This window comes from Brachyistius frenatus, unplaced genomic scaffold (assembly GCF_029030835.1).
Source record: "Brachyistius frenatus isolate BFR_SWC_R1_liver_20210118 unplaced genomic scaffold, ASM2903083v1 Contig_50, whole genome shotgun sequence".
Taxonomy (NCBI): domain Eukaryota; kingdom Metazoa; phylum Chordata; class Actinopteri; family Embiotocidae; genus Brachyistius; species Brachyistius frenatus.
This window is the reverse complement of record NW_027210649.1, coordinates 1,616,740-1,627,813: the sequence shown is the minus strand read 5'-3', so window position 1 is coordinate 1,627,813 and position 11,074 is coordinate 1,616,740. Positions and strand designations below refer to the sequence as shown.

The window sequence follows — 11,074 nt, the reverse complement described above, 5'->3', positions numbered from 1 at the left end:
TATTAGATACATTATTTATACTGTATTTATATTATACTATTACAAATTATATACACAATAGTAGGTTATTTATAATGTATATATATTATATATGAGGAATATATTACACATATTATATACACGTTAATAACATGTCACAGCATATGGCATCCCATAGTTAATGACCTCAAAAGTTACTACCCTCACTCCTTTTACCTTTTTCATCCAAATGAAATGTAAATTAATGCGTAAAATGTTTGTAATGTCTGTGGAGCACCTTCGGACAAATGTAACAAAATAGTCTGTGTCCACGGTGGCTTTTTATTAGAAGAAATCTTTTATTAGCGACCAGCCTTAGACAGTGTGCGGGTGAGCAAGCCAGTGTGCAAGAGACAGAGACTGACAAAAAGGAATTACTACATTTTCCGATTTAGCGTTAATGATATAGTAGACACTTCTTCCTGCAGTAAACCTCCCTGCACTATAACCACACAGTTGATCTACCTGTATCATTGACCAGCAGATTCACTAATGAAAATTCAGTGTTTTACAAACCAGGGTACACTGTAAAAAAAAAAAAAAAAAGTACTGCAGAGCCCATTTAAAAATGGTTCAAATATTTTTTTTCCTGAGTTTTCACAGACTGAGCCTTTAGTCCATTGTCATACAAATTCAGGAATTATCCCCTGATAAAATTTCAGTGAATAGATGTATTCCAAAAAGCCTTTGAAAATTATACAGTATGTCCATTTGGAAAAAATATTATTTGGGGAAGAAAATAAGTCTGAAATTATGTATTTCTAAGGAAAAAAAAAAAAAAAAGATCGTCACCAGAGTTGAGTTTTTTTTAATTAAAAAAAAGACTTGGTTCTTTTAGTACTTAGCTATTAAGTAGTGGCAATTGTTTTCAAACACCCTTTGAAACTGCCTATATACAGTAAACTAACCGTGATTAAATACTGCTTACAAATAACAGTACAGCAGAATTAGTGCAAAAAAAAAAAGAGAATTATCAAATGACAACAATTAATAAGAGCTGTGAGCTAGCAGCTCCATAAGCATGCACAGTAAATGATAAACATACCTTAATAAACAGCATGCATTTAATAAAAAAACTGTTTTTAAAAGGTTAAGGAAATGGCAAGTATTTAACATCAACAACAACTATCCAAGGAAGAGTAAGGATCAAATATATGTTTAACCATATTGCAAGAACAGCTGGTGAAAATGCAAGATATATAAAAAATAACATGGAAAAAAATGATGATGCCTTTTAGTGAAAAAGCGTAGTGTGCTAAGTTTACAGCAGAGGGAGCATTCCTCCTGTCCTCTCCTGGGTTTTTCTATTTTTCTCCTTTCTCTCCACGGTCCTTTAGTTTTCCGGTGTTTGCCCTGGACCTGCCAGCAGCATCTCAGAAATATCGCACTCACTTCCACATCTTTCCATCAAAGTCTGAGTGAGGAGGAGGGAGAAGGAGATCATAAAAACAACATGTAACGTGTTTTTTTTTATTATCTGAAGCTACTCTGAGGCTGTAAGGATGTTATTTTAGTGTTTATTCACTGAAATACAAAACATCTGCTCACCCTTATTGCAGTCTTTCACCATATCTCTCTCTTTCAGTAGGTTGTTTTTGTACTCTGTGGAGACAAAACAGGTTATTCAAAAGGAAAAAAAAGCACCTTTATTAATTTGTTAATGCACTTGTATGTTTAGTGCATGTCTGTGGATGAGGTTGACTGCACCTGAATTCATATCATCTTGGTTACAGGCCTTCAGCTCTGTGCAGTCTAATGCTATTTCATCTCCACTGGTCACATTTCCCCTGCACAGGAAGAAGTGTTATTCCATTTGCCATTAGATTTTATGAAAAGGAATTTTTTTTTTTTAATAAAATTTACTGAATGATAATGTCTTACTGATCAGGTCTACCCAGCTCATACTCCAGCCCTGAAAAAAAAATATATATAACACTCAATTTCTAACAATGTTTCCGTAAAATGCAACCTGTACATTAGTAAATATAATGAGTATGCTTTTTATGAGTATGGAAACCAATGGTGAGACACAAGCCAAGTATAAGTGAGGCAGTTACACTACACATGTACACAATACCTCTCTTTTTGCGTCGTCGAGTCAGCACAATGACAGCGATGACGATGAACGCCAGCAGTAGGAATGTTGCCAGGAAGTATCCCAAATGCTGCACGAAATAACTCCGATGTTCAGGGAAGAAGACGTTTACCACATGCGGACTCTCCTCCTCTTCAGTCCCTGAGGGGAAAATATTTAGAAAATTAAACAGTTTCTGAAATAAACTATTTGACTGTCTCACACATAGACACAGCCTAAGAGAAGAACTGAATATTACAAACTGTAAATATCAAGGGAACTTATGATATAATAAAATAACAATGTAATATGTTGTGGAAGACTTATGCTCACATTTTAACTGTGATTTATTGTATTGCTTCATTGGATTAACATAATGGTAATAAACAATGATCAAACTGAAAAGCTGTTTTACATGAGTACAAATTTTTATTCCCCCCCCTACCTCTTTTTCATTTGCTTCCAAAGAAAGAAAAAGAGGGAGAGCAGAGAGTTAAATGTCAAAACACCACTGTTTGGCGGTAATGACTTCCAGACCTGATGTCATGCAGCTGTTATTTTTTTTCCTCCTCAGAAAAACACATGCTGACCAGAAAAAGAGAAGTGTGAGGAAAGAGAGGCAAATTCTGTAACGTGGTCTGTCTGCATTTCTGTATTCGTTTTCCATTTAGGGGACTGTTTAAGTCTTCACACGAAAACACAGAAATCTATTCTCTGTATGCGTGGAAAAGAAATCTGTAACACCTTCAGCAAAGCTCCTCACTGAACTCTGCTGGCTGAGTCTAAATACATGTCTGATAACACGGCAGGCAGGCTACAGTCTCACTTGACCCAAACTGTTTGTGTACCTATTAGATAGTTAACTGTAATCAATAAAAAAGACAAGCAAAACAAATACAAAAATGCTTATGTCAAACATAAACTTCAAGATAATTTAAAGCTACTTTTGCAGAATAACCATCAAAGCATGTTTACAGAGCTGCTGCAATTACACACTAACAATTTCTCATAAATTCAAAAGTAGCTTGGTCACAGAAGTCTGATCACAGAGAATAAATACTGAGCATATCTCTTCATCTATAATATATGTTTTAATGTACTTTCACTCAGTGGTTTCTCATTAAAGCAGCTAAATTGGACACGTAACGCCAGACACTACTGAGTGACTAATGAGGAAAACATGCAATGTATTATCTCTGACCGATGCTTTCAAAACCAGCCAATCAAGAAAAAAAAAACTTATTCTGATTTAATCACCCACCTCCTATGTGGGTCGTAATCATCAGCCGTCACTGTATAATGTAGCTAATATGCATGAAAATGAAAAGACATGTCCAAGGGCATTGTCTCTAGAGCCAAAGTGTCCAGAACAGAGGCACAGCCATGTCGCAGCAGTGGCCCATTACCATTTTCCTGACAGATCTGACATGTGTGTATGTGTTAAAGGCTAATGCACATATGCTGCACAGAGATTACACAGTTTTTTTTTCTTTTTCTATACCCTGTGGAATATGCATCATTTGCAATTCAATGAACTGAAAGAAAAGCATCTTTATTTTCAAAGATTAAGATTCCTGTTGTGTTGCTGACATCTCACGTAACGCCTCCTTCACGATAGCAGAGAGGGGATGTTCTATCTGTTCACACCGTAAATAATTACACCATTAAAATGAAAACCTCTCATGCCATTTGTAATTTAGGATGAATGCTGGCAAATGGGTGAGTACAAACAACTTGCTTTTATCTAACAGACAAGATCAGTGATGCGTGAAGACCCTGAATTCCTAGATGAGGTTTAGTCAGAGGAAGTGGGCAGGATGCCATCTTTCCATGTGTGCATGTCTTCTCAACATAATTCACAGCATTATTAAATGAACTGTCATTTATTTAAAGGGGGAGGAGACTGTATATTCTAACACATACCGTCATCCCCTCCCCTTACTTTTCTCTTTCATGACACAGCTGGCCCAGATGTTGAACAGATGTATCCCATTTCCTTTTGAATGCTGGTAAACATGCCTCAACCACAGGCTGATACACATCAGCAGGGAGATGGAGCAGAGAAAGTAAGAATAAACAAAACTAAAGATACAGTGGAACCGGTCTAGACACCCGGCTGGGACTTTTGGAGAAAAATGAGGTCAAATTGAGGGGGGAAAAAACAACATATGACAATCCACTCCCAACATTACAAGCTGTTGGAGACTACTCCTCTGCACAGTGCAATTAAAATATCTCCAGTAAAATGAAAAAGCTGTAAATGAAAACAGTTGGCGAGGAAAATAAGACCACTTCCTTTGCAGCCAATTTAGAGTTATTTACTGTAAACAGCCTCTCAAGCAAATGCTACGAATAGATGACTCCAAGAAAATCCTGCTTTAAATATGCAATGCTGAATTTATAATCAACAACTAAAACCTAACTAATATTTTGTTCTCTTTCTTTCTTTCTTTCCTTTTTCCATCTGTCTATCTTTCTTACTCAACTAGCTCCTGCATTCCTTCGACCTCCTCCCTCTTCAGCTCAAATACAAAAACAGGGAGGATGGAGGAAAAATTGGCACGAAGAAGAACTGATTTAACTGACCAACTATGCCTATAAATATACCAAAACCCAGGAACAGTCTTCTCCCTCTTTGTGCAATTCAATCTAGAAACCATATGGGAAAAACCCATTTACCCTTACTAACTTCTGGGAAAAAACAAGTTTTAGGGATGTTTGTCTTGTTTTTGGCTCTGAGTGGCTTACTTGGTTCTGGTTCATTCTGGAAAATTGTGGGTGCTGTAGTCAGGACAGACAGAAGTGGAAGTCCCACGGTGAGTCTGAAGATACGCCTCTCATATAGCCCGCAGTAATGGTGGTGCAGGTGGCAGGAGTAAAGGCCTTTATCGACAGGCTTGAGGTCGGAGATGTACAGTGAGAAGTCTCCTAACGTAAAAGCATCCTCCGCCACGCCCATCTTGCTCTGGGCGAAGAGTGGTCCATAATCCCGGCGCTCTCCGGAGGCATAGAGGTCCACCAGTCGGTCGGCCTTATCGGGACGCACTCCGGGGGCCTGGAAGTCCCAGTGGGCCACCTGCTGCTGTTCCTCCTGGAGGCCCTCTCTCCAAAGGGAGCGCCGGTTCACACAAGGCAAAACCACAGAGCTGCCCAACAAGACCACGAACACAGTCTTCTCTCCATCCCAGTATCGCCTCTCTTTCCGAACTGGAAACACATTTGAGTGTTAAAGACGTTGCTGTTTAATCTCCTACATGCATTACAGCACAAGGAATCAAATTAGGCTCTACGATCAGAAGGCCTCACCTGACTTCGTGACATTGAGCTGGATTTGAATGGACTGGTGAATCTGGCAGTAGTGATGGTGCAAATTACAAGTATAAACTCCTTTGTCAGTTGTGACCACATCTGGAAAGAAAAGCATCCAAACAATAAGATCAAATTATATATGTCTGAGAACAATGTTTATTGGAAACTAAAGACGACTCACTGTTGATTATAAGGGAGAAGTTGCCGTCATTGAAAGCAGAGTCTGGGATGGAAATGCGTCCCTTGTTGAAGCCGTTGTAGACCCTCAGTCGGGCTCCAGGCGACATGTCCAGGACTCGCTCCACAGCGTACTCTGGGCTGCTGGGGACCAAGTCCCAGTGCACCACCCTCTGACGGTCCTTCAGTCTGTCCTGGGTCCACACCATGCGAGGGCTATGGCAGGGCAGGACGGCCTTCGACCCTGCAGGGAGTGTAAGGTTCTTGACCTCCACCACTGCACCGAGCCTGCTGCTGCTGCTGCTGCTCTGGCCCCAAGCTGACACAACATACAAACACATGTACTCAGAAATTCAATGCAGCAATGACAGACAGAAGTGGATCAAAAATGAGCTACTATTCAACTTCTATTCAGGTTGTGCACAGAAATAAGAATGACTTACCTCCTGACAGGAAAAGCACAGCAAGAACTGAAAGAAACAAAAGCATGCATGATTAGAGTTGTAGCTGACTGATGCTTTGAATCCATACTTTCTGCTGTTACCTTATTATGCAGATTCTTCACAGATATCAGGCTATTTAAAGATACATCATGAGAAATACTTCAAACACTTCCACACTGAATAATTGTCAAACTGCCTGGAGGTTTTAGATTTAATATGTACTGACCCAGCAGCAAAAAAATGTCAGAGTTGGAGCAGAAGTGGGTTCAGTGAGAGGACAGTTGAAAGATTTGAAGGAAAAAACCACAAGCACATGCTGGAAAGGCAATACTTTAAGACAGAAGTCCCACACAGGAAAAAAAAACAAAAAAACAGTTGAAAAATAAAACGGATGTCAGCAATATATTCAACACTCAACAATATATTTGCTGTTTGTGTTTTCTCTCACTCCAGGGAGATTTCTTACAGCACACTCGCTATTTCTAAAGCACTTTTCCCACAGTGCTATTTCGTTGTCTGTTTACTGAAGGGCCAACGGAGACGCGTGCCGCCAAAGCATACAGAGCCCCTATTCATCCTGGCTGCTGCTGCTGGCTTGTTGCAAGGCCATGATCCTGGAGGGGACTAAGAGGCAGGCTCTTATTCAGCTCACTTCAGTCCCACTACGTGGTGTCAAAAGTCCAGGGACCAAACACCTGTGTGTTTTTCACTATACTGCTAATGGATACTGAGAACTATAGATGCAAGTGTTGTTTTTTTTTAATGTACTGTATGTCGAGATATATTCAGTCTATTCTCTATTCAAATGAATAGAGAATATTTTTTTGTGCACTGATGTTAGAGATTTGAAAACGCCAAGATTTGTTGGCACTTTTAAACTTTTTTGGTCTCAAATTATTTCACTAAAGCTGGGCAGCAAAGTCAGATACATAAATTATTTGATTTCAGGATAAAAACATTTAAAAAAAAACATGTATAATCCAAGAAAGGATACTAATTAAATGAACAAAAGAACTTTTAAAAAGGAATTTAAAAGATTATTTCATCAGGCAGGTAATTCCACAGGCTTGAGACAGTGACTGTTAATGCTTTGTCCCCTTTCTTTTTAAGATGGGCATCTGGAGCAGGAAAAAGACATCTGCCCGAGGATCTCAAGCTATGAACAGGCTTGTACAGAACTAGGAGATCAGTAATATTATAATAAGAGCTATAAAAGTAAGCCATAGGATCTTAAAACAGACCGGGGGCCAGCGTTAGGAGGAAGCGTAAAGTGGCCTCAGCACTTGGTTCTGGTTAAAATTCTGGCGGTTGAGTTCTGTAGAGCCTGTAAGTGATCAGTAGATCAAAGTGAAGTCTTGAGATGTTCTGAATCTGTAAATTACTGAACATTTTCTCGAGAAACGTCTGTCTAAATTGGATTAAGCTGATAAAAAAAATGGAGGTATTTTACATAAGAATTTGTATTTTTTTTACTTGACTGTAATTTGACAACTATAATTAAAATTGACAGATTAAAATTTTACTTGTGCACCATACAGTATGATGAGTTTATAACATAGGATGCATATCTATAGATGAATCTTGTACCCAGAGTTGATACATGAGCTCCACTTTGACCACTTATAGTACAGTTAAATATTACTTTCACATGAATACATCAATAATGTTGATCTAAATTTTCAATTCCATCTCCTTTATTATAGCACCAGATCACAACATAAGTCATCTTTCCAACTTTACATAGTAAGATAGAGACTTTAAATTATTATAGAGAGAAACAGTTTCCACATTAGCAAATAATGGTGACAGTGGGGAGAATAAAACTTGTTTTGAACAGACTCAGACGTGAGGCGGCCGTCTGCCTCGATCAATCAACCAGTCAATATGATCTCTATAAAAGTATTACATTCACGGGGGGGGAGGGGGGGGGCATTTTTGTGAGAACTTTGAGTTTTGATACTTTGAGCACATTTTTACACAACAGTGGGCTGTGCAAAATCTGTTATCCAGGTGTTAAGCTCATCATGGCTGCACATAGTGGAGAGTGAGAATTTCATCACATCCAAACAATATCACACACCTGTGTGATAAACACTTTCACCGTCGAGCTGGATGCCTCTGCTACTGTGCCTCTATGCAGTAAGTTCATGACATTACATAATAATAGCTACTTGAAGCTGAGCGAAATGATTTCAGCACACACACTGGCATCAGCGAGGAGACCTCATGCTGGAAACCGTTGGTGGGTTTTCTATTGAAGGTTATAAACTTTCCTGCTGATGTTGAAACAAAGTGTTCCAGCCCCTGTAATTGTCTCTCATCAGACACACACAGGCTGTTGACTCACAAGGCTGATTTAACAGTGGGACTCCCCAATGTGCTATTGAATTACCCGTGATAATAACAGACATTTAGCAAATGACTTGTAAAATCACTGCCGTCCTCTTAAACCCCGCCACGTGGAGGATCACTTACCAGAGTGCCGTCCGTGAGGTAAAACAAAACAGGTTTCGAAGTATGACTAAAACATAAAATACAGATTTACTCAGCGTAATTTCTGTGATTCATGAGAGTTGTGGCTGTGAAGTTTACTCACAGCCCAGTCACAGGTTAAAAATAAATCATATAAATCTGTCCAGCTGCAGACTCAGCTAAAAGTACAAAGCTGCATTCAAAAGAACTTATTGACTGTCCTGTGGAAACACTCAGGTGTGTATATTAAATGGCAGATATATAAATACAAGTATTTTGTGTTGGCTATCATAAGTATATACTAGACCATCATTCCTTTACGGTAGAAACATACCAAATTATTTGTCTGTTTTTCTTTCTGCGTTAAATGTCTATGGGTAACTTTAGAGAATTATGTAAATGTGTTAATCCTGCTGTAGTTGCACTTTATTTACACCTTTGTACAATCAGGTAAAGTCTTTACTACTTTTTGTCATGTTTCAAGTACATCTGATCTGATCTGATCTAATGACACCAAAATGTCATTGTTGCAAAAGGTAATTTACTAAAAAGTTATGGGGGGAGGGGCATCACCTTTTTTCTAAGTTTCTGCAGGATAAAGTGGGCTGAAAGAGGGATTTCCCACAGGGGTTTTTAAAGAAAACAAACGTGCTACCTTATTGTGAGAGCATATAATTTTCTGCCCTGAATGACATGTTTATAAGCCTGTTTATTCCAAACAGCAATTGTAATCTTTTCCATGCCCTGTTTGTGGTCGTTCATTAAGACATGGTCCAACCATGATAAACACCCCCTCCTCCATGCCATCGGGACTCAAAGCGACCCACTCGTCGTGAAACACTCATTATCATCACATACTGTGTAATGACTGGCTGCTGGATTGTGCTGACTCCTTCACTCAGACCGCAGTTAACTGGAAACACATTGGGCTGAAGCCATAAACATTAAAAAAAAAAAAAAAAAAAAAAACACATTCACAACACTAAAACTGCATCAGCAGGCCGAGGGCAGTCAGACCCACGCAATGTTACTTTATAGGATTTTCATATTCAAGTTCATGTTGCTCAATACTCCATACATTTTTCAGAACTCTGAATATTTTGGAAAAAAAAAAAAAAGAGGAAAAGTTCTGTGATCTCAAGTAAAACAGAATATACAGTATATGATAGATAAGTTTAAGGTTACTTGGGTAAGTTTAAGGAAGGAAGGATACATTTAAGGAAGGAAGGATAAGTTTAAGGAGATAAGTTTAAGGAAGGAAGAATAAGTTTGAGTTAGGATAAAGAATAGAAATTGCATTAAGGAACTTTTGGGTCAATAAAAAGATCGCCTAAATAAACACAAAATGAAACCCACGATGGACCTAACTGAAGAAAACATGACCATGCATAGATATTAAATAACAATTGTGCCTCAAATAAAACCATCTTAAAAAACAATGCGGGTTATTTACTCGTCAACATTACAGCTTGCACAGATATAAGAAAAGAAAAAGCTATTGAAAACAATCAATAAGAAACAATTCACGGTGCAGCTGGCAAACCCGAGTAACGAGTTTGCTTTTGTTCCGGACGGCTCATTCTGACCTGGATCCAATTATGGCACAAAGAAAGTTTCCTCCAGCAACTTTTCTCTTAAAGAAGAAAAAAAAAAAACAAGAAAAAAAAAAAAAAAAAAAAAACGAGACAACTGGTGAACTTACCCTGAAGTAGATTCATGTCGAGGTGCATCTTCTTCACAGCGCTGACAGCAGAGGTTGAAAAGCCCGTCAGAGGTGGTGTGAGTTACAATAGATAAAACACAAGAAAGCTTGAAGTTCACGGAGCAGTAGCTGTTTTCTGTTGTGTTCCTGCAGCCTGGAGCCTGAACACGCTCCGCCTCCGCCGACCGATGAAATCCAACACTGCCGTTTAATTTGGTGCCGCACTCCTCACCAACATGCGGACCAAGTTTAAAAGGTGTGTAGAGAACTATAAAATCATACGCCAACATACCACATACATATGATAAATGGTGCCACAGTTTCAGTTATCCGAAAAGTCAACTTCCATCACCATCAAAATTCAAGCAACTACTAACTTTTCATCAAAACCCAAACGGGCCGAGAAGTCTTACCAATAGAAACTTGGGTACATAGAAGAGCATCTTGTGGAAAAAAAAAAAGAGGTGTTGTAGACTTGTTTTCATTACAAATGCTTCTAAGCACAGAAAGCAAAACAAGCATATCCTGATGAGAACATAAATTATTTTTCATTAAGTCCAACGCTTTACAGACAGCTGTATTTACATGATAAAAGTGCTTAGTTAAAGTCAGTAAGTGTATTTTAGTACATTTATTTTGGACCCCATTTTCCCACGGGAAGAGTTTTTCATGTGAAACCTCCATACTTTTTGGAGGTCAGAAAGGCTGCTTTAGGATTGAAGTTGTAGAAGTATCTTATTAGGTCTACAATGAGATGTTTTATTGCATAAGCACATTTTATAAAAAATGAACAAAAATGTTTTTTTTTGGCCTGAAATCACTAGAGGAAGATACACCAGTATGACCTACTGATTTATCAGACTTTGCACAATACTGCCA

General features: G+C 38.5%; 1 protein-coding gene across 1 annotated transcript; it reads right to left on the bottom strand.

Moving 5' to 3' along the window:
- Positions 1–280: 280 nt before the first annotated feature.
- Positions 281–10,325, bottom strand: mxra8b (matrix-remodelling associated 8b). The gene is made up of 10 exons (XM_069704337.1): positions 10,196–10,325; positions 6,022–6,048; positions 5,583–5,897; positions 5,399–5,500; positions 4,841–5,299; positions 2,096–2,254; positions 1,900–1,930; positions 1,726–1,805; positions 1,567–1,620; positions 281–1,432 (listed from the first exon to the last, which is right to left on the bottom strand). The coding sequence occupies exons 1-10, from the start codon at positions 10,221–10,223 to the stop codon at positions 1,407–1,409; spliced, it is 1,281 nt and encodes a 426-aa protein (XP_069560438.1). The 5' UTR covers positions 10,224–10,325; the 3' UTR covers positions 281–1,406.
- Positions 10,326–11,074: the final 749 nt, after the last annotated feature.